The sequence below is a fragment of the Nerophis lumbriciformis genome, linkage group LG03, assembly GCF_033978685.3.
Source record: "Nerophis lumbriciformis linkage group LG03, RoL_Nlum_v2.1, whole genome shotgun sequence".
NCBI lineage: Eukaryota > Metazoa > Chordata > Actinopteri > Syngnathiformes > Syngnathidae > Nerophis > Nerophis lumbriciformis.
Genome location: NC_084550.2, coordinates 19,850,235 through 19,870,000, shown reverse-complemented (window position 1 = coordinate 19,870,000; position 19,766 = coordinate 19,850,235). Strand labels below are relative to the sequence as shown.

The 19,766-nt window shown below is 37.9% G+C and overlaps 1 protein-coding gene across 1 annotated transcript in view; it reads left to right on the top strand.

The window, feature by feature from the left end:
* yme1l1b (YME1-like 1b) overlaps positions 1–19,766 on the top strand; it is a 42,498-nt gene that overhangs the window by 1,979 nt on the left and 20,753 nt on the right. Inside the window, exons 2-10 of the mRNA XM_061934950.1 lie at positions 4,455–4,586; positions 8,146–8,329; positions 11,707–11,796; positions 13,340–13,449; positions 14,927–15,077; positions 15,159–15,242; positions 17,638–17,811; positions 17,937–18,089; positions 18,165–18,297. Coding sequence (XP_061790934.1) covers positions 4,455–4,586; positions 8,146–8,329; positions 11,707–11,796; positions 13,340–13,449; positions 14,927–15,077; positions 15,159–15,242; positions 17,638–17,811; positions 17,937–18,089; positions 18,165–18,297 — 1,211 coding nt within the window. The remainder of the gene's footprint in view (positions 1–4,454; positions 4,587–8,145; positions 8,330–11,706; positions 11,797–13,339; positions 13,450–14,926; positions 15,078–15,158; positions 15,243–17,637; positions 17,812–17,936; positions 18,090–18,164; positions 18,298–19,766) is intronic.

Genomic DNA, 19,766 nt, shown 5'->3' with positions numbered 1-19,766 from the left:
ACTATAATAATTCTGCCCAAAAATAGAAATAGCTCCGTGTGTGTTCCAATTCGGTTATTTAGTGTCTCTGGATCTTCTTTTAGTGCGTAAACAAACACAAAAAGTGCCTTAACGCCAACACTGGTATTCTATAAGAAAAACACAATCATAGCCTAGCTGTTGTCTTTCTGTCATGGTGCAAACATGTACGGGTAACTCAATGTTTACTCAATGGAAATCTCATGTTAAAAATATACAACATAAAGTAGCAAGAAACACGTCAATAACGAATAAAGCAAAACATGTTCTAGACCAAAAGTCACTTCATATTCTCTACTGCTCGCTAGTGTTACCATATCTGAGTTATTGTGTAGAAATATGGGGAAATAACTACAAAAGTACACTTCGTTCATTAACGGTGTTACAAAAAAGATCAGTTAGAATAATACATAATGTTGGATATAGAGAACATACAAACCCTTTATTTATTTAATCAAAAATACTGAAATTCCACGACAAACAGCTAAAATTATACACAAAGCAAACTATAACCTGCTACCCAAGAATATACAACAATTCTTCTTCAAAAAAAGAGGAGAAATATAATCTTAGAGAAAAATGTAGTCTAAAACATTGTTTTAAATTAAGACCATCAGTATATCAGTATGTGGAATTAAATGATGGAATGGATTAAGCAAAGCAATCAAACAATGTACCGTATTTTTCTGAGTATAAGTCGCTCCGGAGTATAAGTCGCACCGGACGAAAAAGCATAATAAAGGACGAAAAAAACATATACAGGTAAAAGCCAGTAAATTAGAATATTTTGAAAAACTTGATTTATTTCAGTAATTGCATTCAAAAGGTGTAACTTGTACATTATATTTATTCATTGCACACAGACTGATGCATTCAAATGTTTATTTCATTTAATTTTGATGATTTGAAGTGGCAACAAATGAAAATCCAAAATTCCGTGTGTCACAAAATTAGAATATTACTTAAGGCTAATACAAAAAAGGGATTTTTAGAAATGTTGGCCAACTGAAAAGTATGAAAATGAAAAATATGAGCATGTACAATACTCAATACTTGGTTGGAGCTCCTTTTGCCTCAATTACTGCGTTAATGCGGCGTGGCATGGAGTCGATGAGTTTCTGGCACTGCTCAGGTGTTATGACAGCCCAGGTTGCTCTGATAGTGGCCTTCAACTCTTCTGCGTTTTTGGGTCTGGCATTCTGCATCTTCCTTTTCACAATACCCCACAGATTTTCTATGGGGCTAAGGTCAGGGGAGTTGGCGGGCCAATTTAGAACAGAAATACCATGGTCCGTAAACCAGGCACGGGTAGATTTTGCGCTGTGTGCAGGCGCCAAGTCCTGTTGGAACTTGAAATCTCCATCTCCATAGAGCAGGTCAGCAGCAGGAAGCATGAAGTGCTCTAAAACTTGCTGGTAGACGGCTGCGTTGACCCTGGATCTCAGGAAACAGAGTGGACCGACACCAGCAGATGACATGGCACCCCAAACCATCACTGATGGTGGAAACTTTACACTAGACTTCAGGCAACGTGGATCCTGTGCCTCTCCTGTCTTCCTCCAGACTCTGGGACCTCGATTTCCAAAGGAAATGCAAAATTTGCATGGTTAGGTGATGGTTTGGGGTGCCATGTCATCTGCTGGTGTCGGTCCACTCTGTTTCCTGAGATCCAGGGTCAACGCAGCCGTCTACCAGCAAGTTTTAGAGCACTTCATGCTTCCTGCTGCTGACCTGCTCTATGGAGATGGAGATTTCAAGTTCCAACAGGACTTGGCGCCTGCACACAGCGCAAAATCTACCCGTGCCTGGTTTACGGACCATGGTATTTCTGTTCTAAATTGGCCCGCCAACTCCCCTGACCTTAGCCCCATAGAAAATCTGTGGGGTATTGTGAAAAGGAAGATGCAGAATGCCAGACCCAAAAACGCAGAAGAGTTGAAGGCCACTATCAGAGCAACCTGGGCTCTCATAACACCTGAGCAGTGCCAGAAACTCATCGACTCCATGCCACGCCGCATTAACGCAGTAATTGAGGCAAAAGGAGCTCCAACCAAGTATTGAGTATTGTACATGCTCATATTTTTCATTTTCATACTTTTCAGTTGGCCAACATTTCTAAAAATCCCTTTTTTGTATTAGCCTTAAGTAATATTCTAATTTTGTGACACACGGAATTTTGGATTTTCATTTGTTGCCACTTCAAATCATCAAAATTAAATGAAATAAACATTTGAATGCATCAGTCTGTGTGCAATGAATAAATATAATGTACAAGTTACACCTTTTGAATGCAATTACTGAAATAAATCAAGTTTTTCAAAAATATTCTAATTTACTGGCTTTTACCTGTATAAGTCGCACTGGAGTATAAGTCGCATTTTTGGGGGAATTTTATTTGATAAAACCCAACACCAAGAATAGACATTTGAAAGGCAATTTAAAATAAATAAAGAATAGTGAACAACAGGCTGAATAAGTGTACATTATATGAGGCATAAATAACCAACTGAGAATGTGCCTGGTATGTTAAAGGGGAACATATCACAATTTCAGAAGGGTTAAAACCATTAAAAATCAGTTCCCAGTGGCTTATTTTATTTTTCGAAGTTTTTTTCAAAATTTTACTCATCACGCAATATCCCTAAAAAAAGCTTCAAAGTGCCTGATTTTAACCATCGTTATATACACCCGTCCATTTTCCTGTGACGTCACACAGTGATGCCAATACAAACAAACAGCAAGGTATAGCGACATTAGCGCGGATTCAGACTCGGATTTCAGCGGCTTAACACTGTCTGATAAGATAATTACTAACAACTATGAACTAGGTTTACAGCATATGAAATACATTTGGCAACAACATACACTTTGAGAGTGCAGACAGCCCATTTCAGGCGCGCCAAGAACATATATTTTTCCACGATTTCAGCACTCAGGTTAACCATACCTAAATAGACACAAAATACTGCATTACACAAGACTACCCGAATGTACTCGAATGATTGAAAAAAATAAATGTTTTTAAGCTAAATTATTGGTAAACACAGTTTATGTGTAATAATTTACGTAAAACCGCGAGTAATGAATAAAGTTTTCATCAATTAATATATTCTGTAGACATACCCTCATCCGCTCTCTTTTCTTGAAAGCTGATCTGTCCAGTTTTGGAGTTGATGTCAGCAGGCCAGGGAAGCGAGGGTCGATATTCTTCTCTTGATCATCCAAGACATCCAGGGGGTTTAGCTCGCTCGTCTGCGGGAACAAACTGCCGCCATTGCTTGCCGTGCTACCGAGGTCCTTTGTCCCTGAATAGCTCACACACTCCGGCAGATTTCTTTGACTTTATCGTTGGAAATGCATCTGCTTTGAGTGTCGCAGGATATCCACACATTCTTGCCATCTCTGTCGTAGCATAGCTTTCGTCGGTAAAGTGTGCGGAACAAACGACTGACCATTTCGTCGGCTTTCCCCACACCCTCATATTTTGAACAAATTTCGTCCAATTTTTTGCCACTTTCGCATCTTTGGGCCACTGGTGCAACTTGAATTCGTCCCTGTTCGTGTTGTTACACCCTCCGACAACACACCGATGAAAGTGAGAAAATGACGGATTGCTTCCCGATGAGCGAATAATAGAAAGGCGTTTAATTCGCCAAAATTCACCCATTTAGAGTTCGGAAATCGGTTAAAAAAAATATGGTCTTTTTTTCTGCAACATCAAGGTATATATTGACGCTTACATAGGTCTGGTGATAATGTTACCCTTTAACGTAACATATTATGGTAAGAGTCATTCAAATAACTATAACATATAGAACATGCTATACGTTTACCAAACAATCTGTCACTCCTAATCGCTAAATCCCATGAAATCTTATACGTCTAGTCTCTTACGTGAATGAGCTAAATAATATTATTTGATATTTTACGCTAATGTGTTAATAATTTCACTCATAAGTCGCTCCTAAATATAAGTCGCACCCCCGGCCAAACTATGAAAAAAAACCGCGACTTATAGTCTGAAAAATATGGTACTAATATGATCCACTTCTAGAAACTCTTCAAACTTAAAGTGTTTACAAAGTACAAAGAAGAAGAACCATGATAAACATTCTGAATTTATCTCATCCATCCATTCATTTTCTAGATAATCTTACTCATCTCACCATATGAAATATAACTTACTTCACCAATTATTATTTATTTATTTTTATTGTTATTACTTATGGAGTGTATTATGAATAAATTGAGAACAGGAAGTGAACAAAAGTTTTAGCAACTGCTATGTAGAAGAAAAGGGGTAGGATTAAATAAGCTCTGCATCTTCCTACTCCTTTTCGAACATGTTGAATAGAGAAACTTGAAATTGTGACGTATCATGTTGTATGCGTGCATGTTCCAAATAAACTCAAACCCAACTCAACTCTACATTGCAGGTGACAGTTCCCCTGAGTCACCTCCTCAACGTGCTCCATGCCCTGAAGAACTCGGTGGGAAGCAGCAGCACCATCAGCAAATCAAGACTACCCAGTGATCATGTCCCTCAGTCAGAACTACATAACCCAGAGGTAATCACACACGTTTGGTCGGGCTGCGCGATTCATCAACATCGTGTTTTTAATTGTGCACAGGTTTTCCTCCATTCGGCCCCTGAGCTAAAATGAGTTTGACACTAGGGCTGGGCGATATGGCCTTTTATTAATATCTCGATATTTTTAGGCCATGTCACGATACACGATATATATCGCGATATTTTGCCTTAGCCTTGAATGAACACTTGATGCATATAATCACAGCAGTATGATGATTCTATGTGTCTACATTAAAACATTCTTCTTCATACTGCATTAATATATGCTCATTTTAAACTTTCATGTAGAGGGAAATCACAACTAAGTCAATTTAGCAAAACTGTATTTATTAAACAGTTATTAAGCAGTGGCACAAACATTCATGTCATTTCAAAACAGAAAGTGCAAGATTGTCAGAGACATTTTAAAACAAGCTATTAGTGCACTTTTGTGCATGATGTCACTAAGATGACATATCAAAACAACACTAAATTAAAGTGCACTTTTTGTACGGAACGCCACTACAATAGTTTAAAACAAATAAAATAAAAATGAGCTGCATAATAGGAAATCAAATAGTGTATGTCCTTCGCTATGTTGTAGGTTACTGCGGACGTTATCTCCTTCTGTTGTTGACTATTTTTTTCATACGGTGTTGATGTGGAAATGGTAGCTTGGGCATTTTGTTGGTGTGGCACCGAACGGAGATGTTGACATCAACGTTCCCTCTAAGGTGCGCGCCTGCGCAATTGCGCACTGTGTGCGCACGTCCTACGCACAGCAAATATATGCCGCGCACCAAATCAAATCCCATCTGAATTCTAAACAAAATAAACACATTTATTCTGTGTAATTTTGCAATGCAACTCTGAGTGACAGTGACAACAAGCAGCCTTAACGGTGTTCGTCAACACCGTTCAATTGAACACCGTTCAATTATTGTAACGTCTATCGGGATGCTTCGGGGACAGGAATGATATCGATCACTTTATTGAGCAAAACTGTTTATACTCGGCCATAACCTCACAAAAACATGAGTAAAATACTTCTATCTCGAAAAACTACCGTATTTTCCGCACTATAAGCCGCCCTGGGTTATTAGCCGCACCTTCAATGAATGGCATATTTCAAAACTTTGTTCACCTATAAGCCGCCCCGGGTTATAAGCCGCGCCTACGCTGCGCTAAAGGGAATGTCAAAAAAACAGTCAGATAGGTCAGTCAAACTTTAATAATATATTACAAACCAGCGTTCTAACAACTCTGTTCACCCCCAAAATGTAATGTGCAAATGTGCAATCACAAAATAGTAACACTCAAATTAGTGCAGAGCAATAGCAACATCAATAACTCAACGTTGCTCGAACATTGTCACACAACACACAAAATAAACATTTAAAGCCCACTTTCTGAAGTTATTCCTCATCCATAAATCCCTCGAATTCTTCTTCAGTGTCTGAATTAAAAAGTTGGGCGAAAACGGCATCCAAAATGGCCGGCTCCGTCTCGTCGAAGTCATCAGAGTCAATGTTGCTGTTGTTGTCCAGCAGTTCCGTGAATCCTGCCTTCCGGAAAGCTCGGACCACAGTTGAGACCGATATATCCGCCTAAGCATTTACAATCCACTGGCAGATGTTGGCGTATGTCGTCCGGCGCTGTCTCCCTGTCTTAGTGCGCAGGTCATCTTGTTGCTTCCTCTACCTACGCACCATTGATTCATTTATGTTCAATTCTCTCGCTGCTGCTCTATTTCCGTGTTCTACTGCGTGACTTATTGCCTTGAGTTTGAATTCTGCGTTGTACGCATGTCTCTTAATAGGAGCCATTTTGTGGTCTTTACAGATGTAAACACACAAATGAAATGAAACGTAATATCCGCGCGCTTCTTCTTCTACGGGGGCGGGTGCTTACCTTGGTGGTTGCTTACAGTAGAAGAAGAAGCGCTTCCTCTTCTATGGGGGCGGGTGCTTACCTTGGCGGTTGCTTACTGTAGAAGAAGAAGCGCTTCCTCTTCTACGGGGAAAAAAGATGGCGGCTGTTTACCGTAGTTGCGAGACCTAAACTTTATGAAAATGAATATTAATATTAATCCATATATAAGGCGCACCGGGTTATAAGCCGCACTGTCAGCTTTTGAGAAAATTTGTGGTTTTTAGGTGCGGCTTATAGTGCGGAAAATACGGTAGTCATTTTCTGCCGTACAAACCAGGCCAAAACCAACTTGTCATCTGTCACCAACACGCATAGCACTAAGCCACTGGTGCGTTTATGGCCACACAAAAAGTCGGACAACTCAAACACCACACAAAGTTACACTATGACTCCTCAGTCATATGTGTGCTTATTTTACTGTCATTTATTATTAATGTTTATTTATTGATATTAACCATGAAATGCTGTTACTAGAGAAAGTTACAGGAATGCACACTTCATCCTATGCTTACATTTCATTGTGCAACATGAGGATGTTTAAGGGCAACTAAATGTGATCTCTGAAAGGGGTACAAATGATTTCCAAAGCAGGATCCTACCCAGACATATTGTACAATACTAATCCATAGCTTATGAAAAACAAGATTTATTTTATTGTCATTACAAGTGGGCCAAATCACTAATATTAGAAAATAATCTCATGAAAATGATTCCTGTCATTTGAGTGTTATAATAAAAGATTGGTTTGAGACAGGTGTGCTGCTGGTATTGCCACGTGTGATGTTGCTCACATGTGCTCCACTGAATGCTCAGGGAGTTTCTGTGTTTGCTCAGACACATGAACAATTAGAGGGAACATTGGTTGACATGCAGAGTTTCAAGCACTCTTCGTTCTCTAGCGGGTGACTTTTCAAATGATGCTACATACAGTATTAGCAGTAATGCTACTTTTTGTAGCATTGCTTTTGCCCCACACTTGACATATTACGGTTGTCTGTTCGACATATTCCCGCTTGAAGCCAAATCAGACGATGGACCCCTGCTGTTTTTCTGGAGAATTAATTCTTCCTTCATTTGTTACCAGATTCGCACCTTTTTTCTCTCGTATTACCACTCGCACCACAGCTAACGTTACCCATGCCGCTACCTCTATGCTCCACGAGGGCGTATACGTATGTGACGGATGTAAGAAGGTGCGCTTGTTTTACGTCTCTCTGAGAAGGAGAGACAAGAAAGAGTGAGAAACGCCTGTAGTGTAATGCCCGCAGCTAAAAGCAACTGCGTGAGAACATATACTCGAATATCACCATATAGTCATTTTCTATATCGCACAGAGACAAACTCGCGATATATCGAGTATATCGATATATCGCCCAGCCCTATTTGACCCCCCTAAATTGTGGCTAATATAGTGATTGGCTGTCTAAAAGTAACATGTATTCCTCCACTTATATTTGCAGTTTTATACTATTTTATGTATGAAATATAAAAAATGCAATCAATTCGCAATCGCAATTTTGGAGCGAAAAATCTCCGTTTTTTTTTCTCAAAATCGTGCCGCCCTGACGTTTTGGTATAATCAGCGATTTCCTCCTGCTACTTCAACATGACAACTTTATGTGCAGCCCCTGTGGAACCTACGGGAACTTGGCCTGTCAGACCTGGGTGCCCAGCAGTTGAAGGAGCTGCAGATGAGAGTGTTGCCGTGTCTGAATCCACAGGAAACACCACCTGCGTTAGCCACTGCTGGTCAGACAGTCTGGAGAACATCCCACCTTTCCACACACTCTTTTTTTGTAAACAAGCACGGTGAGTTTGATATTGTGTCTCCTGTTCACACTGTAAGTCAACTTGTATGTAGTTGCACTGTTTTTTTACCCTAAAATACTGGCGACTGAGCTGCAACTCTTTTTTTTTTTTACTGTAAAATGTACTATCTAAATGTAAAATCTACTTTTTACTGGAAAATGCAAAAATGGTACCACCGATTATTTTGCGGTTAATTTTGCCGACTCAGATGTAAGTTTTGTACATAAAAATCTACAATCATTTTTTTCAGTGTATTACTATAAAATGAAAAACTGTACCACCGTTATTTTTACGGCAAAACTCTGGCGACTGAGCTTCGACTTTTTTGCTGCAAAATGTTGTATTTTTTACAGTGCATTTAATATAAATGGAAATATAGTACCACTGTTATTTTACGGTAACATTGCTAGTTTTTTACAGAAATTTTTTTACGATAATTCTTTTCCCAGTGCATTACTATAAAATGAAAAACTGTACACCCGTTATTTTTACCGCAAAATTCTGGCAACTGAGCTTTTGACTTTTTTTTTTTTTTTTTTACTGTGAAATCTGTTTCTTGTTTTTACAGTGCATTACTGTAAATGGAAAAACGGCACCACCGATTATTTTGCGGTAAATTTTGGCGAATCAGATGTAAGTTTTGTACAGAAAAGTCTACGATAATATTTTCAGTGTATTACTATAAATTGAAAAACTGTACCACCGCTATTTTTACCGCTAAATTCTGACTGAGCTTCGACTTTTTTGCCGCAAAATGGTTTTTTTTTTTACAGTGCATTTAATATAAATGGAAATATAGTACCAGTTATTTTTACGGTAACATTTTGGCGACTGTCCTGCTAGTTTTTTACAGAAAAATCTACGATAATTTTTTTACAGTTCCTTACTATACATTTAAAAACTGTACCACCGTTATTTTTACCGCAAAATTCTGGCGACTGAGTTTCGACTTTATTTTTTTTTTTTACTGTGAAATCTGTTTCTTGTTTTTACAGTGCATTACTGTAAATGGAAAAACGGTACCACTGATAATTTTACGGTTAATTTTGGTGACTGAGATGCTAGGTTTTTTCGGTAAAATCTATTTTTACAGTATTACTGTAAATTAAAAAACGGTACCGCTGTGTTTTTTTTACCCCAAAATTCTGGCGACTGAGTTTCTACTTTTTTGCCGCAAAATGTTTTTGTGTTTTTTACAGTGCTTGTAATGTAAATAGAAATATGGTACCACTGTTATTTTTACGGTAACATTTTGGCGACTGTCCTGCTAGTTTTTTACAGAAAAATCTACGATCATTTTTTTCACTGCGTATTACTACAAAATGAAAACCGTACCACCGTTATTTTTACTACAAAATTCTGGCGACTGAGCTTTGACTTTTTTTTATTTTTTACTGTGAAATCTGTTTCTTGTTTTTACAGTGCATTACTGTAAATGGAAAAACGGTACCACTGATAATTTTACGGTTAATTTTGGTGACTGAGAAGCTAGGTTTTTTCGGTAAAATCTATTTTACAGTATTACTGTAAATTGAAAAACGGTACCACTGGTTTTTTTTTTTTAACCGCAAAATTCTGGCGACTGAGTTTCTACTTTTTTGCTGCAAAATGTTTTTTTTGTTTTTTTTACAGTGCATGTAATCTAAATAGAAATATAGTACCACTGTTATTTTTACGGTAACATTTTGTTGACTGTCCTGCTAGTTTTTTACAGAAAAATCTACGATAATTTTTTTTGCAGTTCATTACTATAGATTTAAAAACTGTACCACCGTTATTTTTACCGCAAAATTCTGGCAGTTGAGCTTCGACTTATTTTTTTGCTGTGAAATCTGTTTCCTGTTTTACAGTCCATTACTGTAAATGGAAAAATGGTACCACCGATTATTTTGCAGTAAATTTTGGCGACTGAGATGCTAGGTTTTTTCGGTAAAATCTATTTTTACAGTATTACTGTAAATTAAAAAACGCTACCGCTGGGTTTTTTTTACCCCAAAATTCTGGCGACTGAGTTTCTACTTTTTTGCCGCAAAATGTTTTTGTGTTTTTTACAGTGCTTGTAATGTAAATAGAAATATGGTACCACTGTTATTTTTACGGTAACATTTTGGCGACTGTCCTGCTAGTTTTTTACAGAAAAATCTACGATCATTTTTTTCACAGCGTATTACTGTAAATTGAAAAACGGTACCACTGGTTTTTTTTACCGCAAAATTCTGGCGACTAAGATTCTACTTTTTTGCCGCAAAATATGTTTTTTTTTACAGTGCATGTAATGTAAATATAAATTAGAGCTGCAACAACTAATTGATTAAATCGATTAAAATCTATTATAAAAATGGTTGGCGATTAATTTAGTCATCGATTCGTTGGATCCATGCTATTTTTTTATTTAATTTTATTTATTTATTTTTTTTGTATATTTTTTTTATAAACCTTTATTTATAAACTGCAACATGTACAAACAGCTGAGAAACAATAATCAAAATAAGTATGGAGCCAATATGCTGTGTTTTTCCCAATAAAATACTGGAAAGGATAGAAATGTAGTTTGTCTCTTTTATCCGATTATTAATCGATCAATCGAAGTAATAATCGACAGATTAATCGATGATCAAATTAATCGTTAGTTGCAGCCCTAATATAAATATAGAACCACTGTTATTTTTACAGTAAGATTTTGGCAACTGTCCAGCAATTTTTTTTACAGAAAAATCAACTATTTTTTTCACAGTGCATTACTATAAAATGAAAAAACTGTACCACCGTTATTTTTACCGCAAAATTCTGGCGACTGAGCTTCGACTTTTTTTTTTTTTTTTTTACTGTGAAATCTGTTTCTTGTTTTTACAGTGCATTACTGTAAATGGGAAAATGGTACCACTGATCATTTTACGGTTAATTTCGGTGACAGAGATGCTAAGTTTTTTCGGTAAAATCTATTTTACAGTGCATTACTGTAAATTGAAAAACGGTACCAGTGTTGTTTTTACTGTAAAATTTAGCGTCTGACCTGCCAGCTTTTTACAGAAACATCTTTGATCATTTTTGTTACAGTACATTACTGTAAATTAAAAAACTGTACCACTGTTATTTTTACTGCAAAATTCTGGCGACTGAGCTGCTACTTTTTTTTACCCTAAGATCTATATTTCTTGTTTTTACAGTGCATTACTGTAAATGGAAAAGTCAAACACTAATCTAGTAATGATTTATTAATTTTTAGTAGTGCTAGTTTTATTTTGCCCCCCAGATTATACAGGTCCAAATATGCAGAAAAAGGCAGTGATCGATCCCCACCGCTTCCAGTAGTGTTTTTGTGTCACAGAAACTGTTTGAATGTCTTTTAAAAAAATCACCTCTCCTTCTTTTGCCAGGATTCTCAAGTCAAATGTCAGCCCCCATTTTTGTCAGGCAGAACCCTGGTCCTCTTCATTCAATCTGCACAGAGCTGCACCACACCTCAGGTGACAGAACCCGTCTCATATTACGTTTCATTTACCGTATTTTCCGGACTATAAGGCGCACTTAAAATCCTTTTTTTTCTCATTAAAACTCGACAGTGCGCCTTATAACCCGGTGCGCCTAATGTAAGGAATAAGTTTGATTGAGCTTACCCACCTCGAAGCTATTTTATTTGGTACATGGTGTAATGATAAGTGTGACCAGTAGATGGAAGAAGGGTATGACAGTAGGTAAGAAAAGTTCATTTTGCAGTATAGGGTGCCTTTTAAAACATGTTTGCAAAATTATTATGAAGAGTCCACACAGATTCCTTAATTTTAAGGCTGTCTGAAATAATAAAAGGTGACTAGAATTGAAGACTAACAGTGGATTCTATACAAAAGAGTTAATAGAAACAATAAAAATACCAGCGCTGGAGAGAGGACCGAGTCGTCTAAAGTCCGGAGCATTCTCTAAAATAGTCGCCCTCCTCACATACTTATGTCCACCTTGCTGCCTCGCCGTGGCGAAGATTGAAACTGAAAGTTAACTTGGCGTGTGTGTGTTGATGGCACTCAACTCTCACTCCTTGCACCTGGTACATCGTGACACCTTTAAAACTACAGAGAATAATACTGTATTTGTGTGCGCACATTAGGGTTGTACGTTATACCGGTATTAGTATAGTACCGCAATACTAATGAATCATATTCGGTACTATACCGCCTCTGAAAAGTACCGGGCCATGGGTGGATCCACACCTGACATCCACTGTAATGATACCAAGTACAAGAGCATATCTAGTCGATTACTACTATGATTACGTCAACATCACAACATCTTCTTTCGTTTAAAAAAGAAAAGTATATTATGTTTATAATCTCAGAAAATACGTCCCTGGACACATGAGGACTTTGAATATGACCAATGTATGATCCTGTAACTACTTGGTATCTGATTGATACTCAAATTTGTGGTATCATCCAAAACTAATGTAAAGTATCCAAATAACCGAAGAATAAGTGATTATTACATTTTAACAGAAGTGTAGATAGAATATGTTAAAAGAGGAAAATAAGCAGATATTAATAGTAAATGAATGATGAATAATTTGTTTCCTACCACTTGTCCTTAATAATTTTGACAAAATAATAGAATGGAAAATGACACAATATGTTACTGCATATGTCAGCAGACTAAATTAGGAGACTTTGTTTGCTTACTTACTACTAAAAGACAAGTTGCTCCCTGTTTTATTTAAGGACAAACTTGCAATGAGAAACATATGTTTAATGTATCATAAGATTTTTTTTTTCCAATAAAGCCAATAATGCTATTGTTTGTGGTCCCCTTTATTTAGAAAAGTATCGAAATAATTTTAGTACCGGTATCGGGACAACACTAGTGCATAGATAAGAAACCAGGTAAAATCATTGTGTTTATCTCTTCGTGAAAAACAAAGGCCAAAGTTAGTAACTTCTAAGGAGTTTAATTTTGCTCAAAGATGGGAAAATATTCCTCTGACAAAGTGAAAACTCTAAACTTGTGTGTTTATTATTTTCACAGTGTGCCTCCAGCGCAGAGGCTTTAAAACGTTGAGGAGCAGAAGCAAAAGACAGCAGTCCGCCTACGAGCGCCCAGTAGAGTTTGAGAGTTTTCCTCCGTCTTTCATGAAGGTAAAAGGGTGACTGGTTAGACTTTCAGCACAAGCATTCAGCTCTTTATTACAACCGGGCATTGATAGCATTTTTAAATGTGTGCAGAAAGTCGCATTTTACTCAAAACATTTTACCCCTGCTGTTTTGAGTGACAGCAGGGGTAGGGGATGAAGAGGGTTTGAATATGTTGTTCATGTGAATGTGAAATCAATAAAAAGAACTATGAAAGAAAAAAAAGAAAGTGGCATTTTAGAATAATATTTTTTAAATTGCACTATATATAAATATTTCAAGAAAATAAACTTTAACAGTAGCTAAAGTTCAAATCACTCAACATTCATGGCATAACTGTCCTGCCTTTAGACTTAACAACCCTCTTCTACAAAACCCAAAACCAGTGAAATTGTCACGTTGTGTAAATGGTAAATAAAAACAGAATACAATGATTTGCAAATTCTTTTCAACGTATATTCAATTGAATAAACTGCACAGACGAGATATTTAATGTTCAAACTTTTTTTTGCAAATAATCATTAACTTAGAATTTAATGTCAGCAACAATTCGAAATGTGGACTCGTCAGACCACAGAACACTTATACTTTGCATCAGTCCATCTTAGATTAGCTCAGGCCCAGAGAAACCGGCGGCGTTTTTGTGTGTTGTTGATAGATGGCTTTCGCTTTGCATAGAGTTTTAACTTGCATTTACAGATGTAGCGACGAACTGTAGTTACTGACAATGATTTTCTGAAGTGTTCCAGAGCCCATGTGGTGATATCCTTTACACACTGATGTCCCTTTTTGATGCAGTACCCCCTGAGGGATCGAAGGTCTGTAATATCATCGCTTACGTGCAGTGATTTCTCCAGATTCTCGGAACCTTTTGATGATATTACGGACCATAGATGATGAAATCTCTAAATGCCTTGCAATAATTGGTTGAGAAATGTTGTTCTTAAACTGTTCGTCAATTTGCTCACGCATTTGTTCCCAAAGTGGTGACCCTCGCCCCGTCCTTGTTTGTGAATGACTGAGCATTTCATGGAAGCTGCTTTTATACCCAATCATGGCACCCACCTGTTCCCAATTAGCCTGTTCACCTGTGGGATGTTCCAAATAAGTGTTTGATGAGCATTCCTCCGCTTTATCAGTCTTTTTTTGCCACTTGTGCCAGCTTTTTTGAAACAAGTTGCAGGCATCAAATTCCAAATGAGCTAATATTTGCCAAAAATAACAAGGTTTTGCAGTTCTAGCGTTAAATATCTTGTCTTTGCAGTATATTCAATTGAATATAGGTTGAACAAATCATTGTATTCTGTTTTTATTTACCATTTACACAACGTGCCAACTTCACTGGTTTTGGATTTTGTACTTTGACTGCAATCTGCTACATTAACATATTCATAGCAGCAAACGCTTTACTTGTCTAAGTTTAAAAAAAAAATGTTTCCGGTAAATGTGGATATGTATTGTCTTGAATATTTCCGTCTAATAGGGCTTCCTAGCACGTGACAAGGGGATCGACGCGGAAAGTCTTGACAGTCGAGCGAAAAGCGGGAACCTACCTGATGGACAGCCCGATTCTTTTAGCCGAGGCTTCACTGAGGGGTTTCTTAAAGCTCAAAATCTGACACAACGCACACAAGGCAAGTTGGAGCCGATGCTTTATCTTCCTTTGCATGCTAAAGCATCATTGATGTTGACCTATTTATGGATAAACTTTGCAGACTCCCAGAGAAGGAATCGTCTCATTCTGTTGGCGTTGGTTCTTGTTGGGCTCTACGGCATCTCAAAGACACCATTCTTATCGGGTAAAGACTTTGTATGCCTTTTAAAACCCGTTTATTGATCAAATCTATTGTGTTCTAATGCCAGTGTTTCCCATAGGATTTTATAACAACAACTGTTGATGTGTCAGCATTGTCATAGTCGGTACACCACACGTATGAGGACGGTCGCATGAATCCCTAAGGAGTATGATCGATACTAGAGTGATTAGGTTAAAATTATACATTTAAAAAAAATTCAAATCCATTTTTTTGTTAATGTTTATAAACTCTAACAAAAAAAAAACTCTCCAAAGACATGCACCTGGGGATAGGTTGATTGGCAACACTAAATTGGTCCTAGTGTGTGAATGTGAGTGTGAACGTTGTTTGTCTATCTGTGTTGGCCCTGTGATGAGGTGGCGACTTGTCCAGGGTGTACCCCGCCTTCCACCCGAATGCAGCTGAGATAGGCTCCAGCACCCCCCGCGACCCCAAAAGGGACAAGCGGTAGAAAATGAATGGATGGATGGATGGATGGATGGATGTTTATAAACTCAGGAAATATTTCCCTGGACACAGGAGGACTTTTAAGGGCAAAAACCAAGGGATATAAATGAGAAGATTTTGCTTTTGCTTAGTTATTGTGCACTATTGACTTGGTAGTTCTGAAAAAGAGAATAAAGAACCAGTTTAAATATTGTGTTGATATTATTAAACTGTCAATAAATAACACTCATTATTAGAGAAGTCCGATAATATCGGGCTGCCGATATTATCGGCCGATAAATGCTTTAAAATGTAATATCGGAAATTATCGGTATCGGTTTCAACCCCCCGATTTTCCCGGGAGACTCCCGAATTTCAGTGCCCCTCCCGAAAATCTCCCGGGGCAACCATTCTCCCGAATTTCTCACGATTTCCACCCGGACAACATTATTGGGGGCGTGCCTTAAAGGCACTGCCTTTAGCGTCATCTACAACCTGTCGTCACGTCCGCTTTTCCTCCATACAAACAGCGTCCCAGTCACATAATATATGCGGCTTTTACACACACATAAGTGAATGCGAGGCATACTTGATCAACAGCCATACAGGTCACACTTAGGGTGGCCGTATAAACAACTTCAACACTGTTACAATTATGCGCCACACTGTGAATCCACACCAAACAAGAATGACAAACACATTTCGGGAGAACATCCGCATCGTAACACAACATAAACACAACAGAACAAATACCCAGAACCTCTTGCAGCACTTACTCTTCCGGGACGCTACAATATACACCCCCCGCTACCACCAAACCCCGCCCTGGAGTTGAAGTTGTTCTCTTATTTTGGAAAACATTGTTTTTGATTGATTGATTGAAACTTGTATTAGAAGATTGCACAGTACAGTACATATTCCGTACAATTGACCACTAAATAGTAACAGCCGAGTAAGTTTTTCAACTTGTTTAAGTTGGGGTCCATGTTAATCAATTCATGGTAAAGTTACATTGTTTAATGCATCCAGCGGGGCATCACAACAAAAATAGGCATAATAATGTGTTAATTCCACTACTGTATATAACGGTATCGGTTGATATCGGAATCGGTAATTAAGAGTTGGACAATATCGGATATCGGCAAAAAAGCCATTATCGGACATCTCTACTTACTATGAATACAATTTTAAAAAATGTACAGTTAATTAATGTAATAAGTATCGGCGACGCTCTTTTTAACCTTTATTGCCGACTTTATCGCGCCAATAGCAGCCATTGTAACATTGTTGTGCTAGACTAGCCAGTAGCCACAACAAAACAGCACTTCCTCATTGTGCACCAATGACGGTTATGGCGAGTGAGGATGCATTCACGAACTCTCGGAATTATGAGCATCAAACATTACACATTAACTAAATCCTTTTTTGCACATTCTCAAATTTCTGTTAGTGCTGCAATAATTATGATAATTTGTTGGTTATTTTTGAATATATTAATTATTGAATTTATATAATTTAAGTGTTTAAATTACTAGTCTGTTCAACTTGAATTTCCCAAAATTACAACAAAATAAAAAGGCTTTGTTTTCTAACAAAAATGTGCATGTTTGCACATTCTCAAATTTCGGTTAGTGCTGCAATAATTATGACAATTTGTTGGTTATTTTTGAATATATTACTTGTTTAATTTATATAATTTAAGTGTTTAAATTACTAGTCTGTTTAACTTGAATGTCCCAAAATGACAACAAAATGAAAAGGCTTTGTTTTCTAACAAAAATGTGCATGTTTTCCATTTTTTAAGTACCTGTTTGGGCATCGTTTTACCACTTTGGTACAAGTATTGTTTAAATGTAATCCCCACCCTTCTCACAGGTGGTTTTTTAAAACTATTGTGTCACTACATTGCATGCAGTGTGATTTCGAACTTTAATCTTACCGTTTTTGACAGTGCGGTTCCGAACCACAACAGGCCTGGACTCCTCAGTGGATCCCGTCCATTTGAAAAATGTGACATTTGAGCACGTCAAAGGTGTGGAGGAAGCGAAGAACGAGCTGCAGGATGTGGTGGAGTTCCTGAAAAAACCCCAGAAGTTCACAGCCTTGGGAGGGAAACTGCCAAAAGGTTGGAACGACTCCTCTCGCAACTTTTGCTATAGTCCTGTCACCATTGACTGAATGTGACTGTTGAACATTGACCGTGTTTTACTTATTCATCTGCATTGATTTTTATATACAATTCCATTTTAGGTGTCCTTCTAGTGGGTCCACCGGGGACTGGTAAGACCCTACTGGCCAGAGCGGTAGCAGGAGAGGCGGACGTCCCTTTTTACTATGCCTCGGGGTCGGAGTTTGATGAGATGTTTGTTGGAGTTGGAGCCAGCCGCATCCGGAACCTTTTCAGTATGTCCACTTAGCTCCTTCTTAAATCATTTGCACTTTTCAATCCATATTAATGATTTTGTTGCTTTGTTCCAGGGGAGGCTAAAGCTAATGCTCCTTGTGTGATCTTTATCGACGAACTGGACAGTGTGGGTGGGAAAAGGATCGAGTCCCCAATGCACCCTTATTCCAGACAGACCATCAACCAACTGCTTGCTGAGATGGATGGGTAATCCCTTGATTTATATTAGAGATGTCCGATATTGGCTTTTTTGGCGATATCCGATTAACTGATTCCGATATCAACCGATACCAATATATACAGTCGTGAAATTAACACATTATTATGCCTAATTTTGTTGTGATGCCCCGCTGGATGCATTAAACAATGTAACAAGGTTTTCCAAAATAAATCAACTCAAGTTATGGAAAAAAATGCCAACATGGCACTGCCATATTTATTATTGAAGTCACAAAGTGCATTTTTTTTTTTAACATGCCTCAAAACAGCAGCTTGGAATTTGGGATATGCTCTCCCTGAGAGAGCATGAGGAGGTTGAGGTGGGCGGGGCTGGGGGGGTTAGGGGGTAGCAGGGGGTGTATATTGTACCGTCCCGGAAGAGTTAGTGCTGCAAGGGGTTCTGGGTATTTGTTCTGTTGTGTTTATGTTGTGTTACGCTGCGGATATTCTCCCGAAATGTGTTTGTCATTCCTGTCTGGTGTGGGTTCACAGTGTGGCGCATATTTGTCACAGTGTTAAAGTTGTTTATACGGCTACCCTCAGTGTGACCTGTATAGCTGTTGACCAAGTATGCCTTGCATTCACTTGCGTGTGTGTGAAAAGCCGTAGATATTATGTGATTGGGCCGGCACGCAAAGGCAGTGCCCTTAAGGTTTATTGGCACTCTGTACTTCTCCCTACGTTCGTGTACCACTCCGTACAGCGGCGTTTTAAAAGACATAAATTTTACTTTTTGAAACCGATACCGATACATTTTAAAGCATTTATCGGCCGATAATATCGGCAGTCCGATATTATCGGACATCTCTAATTTATATCCTTGTATGGTCATTTTTGAGGAGCAAACATGCTACTTCACATTGATACTTAAGAAAGTCTTGCTTCACAGTAACATGCACTATTACCTACATTTGGATTTGTTAGTCAGCCGTCGAGGTGGGGAAAAAAATTATAGATTCAGCAATTCATCATGATTAAGATGTGGACAAATGTCCAAACATCGATTATTTATGTACCGTATTTTTCGGACTATAAGGCGCACTTAAAACTCGACAGTGCGCCTTATAACCCGGTGCGCCTAATGTACGGAATCATTTTGGTTGTGCTTACTGACCTCAAAGCTATTTTATTTGGTACTTCGTAAAATGTTAAGTGTGACCAGTAGATGGCAGTCACACATAAAAGATACCGGTACGTGTAGACTGCAATATGACTCAAGTAAACAACACCAAAATTTTAAATGGTCCATTGAAAATATAGAACATTACACACGGCGCTCAAATATATATAAAAATATTTTAGTACGACTTTGGTAAGCTATGAAGCCGCACCGCTTGATGGATTGTACTGTGCTTCAACATAGGAGTATTATTATTATGGTGTGTGTTTATAAGGTAAGACATATTATTAGAGATACTGGCTTTTTTGTCCAATTTTGTCCAACTCTTAATTACCGA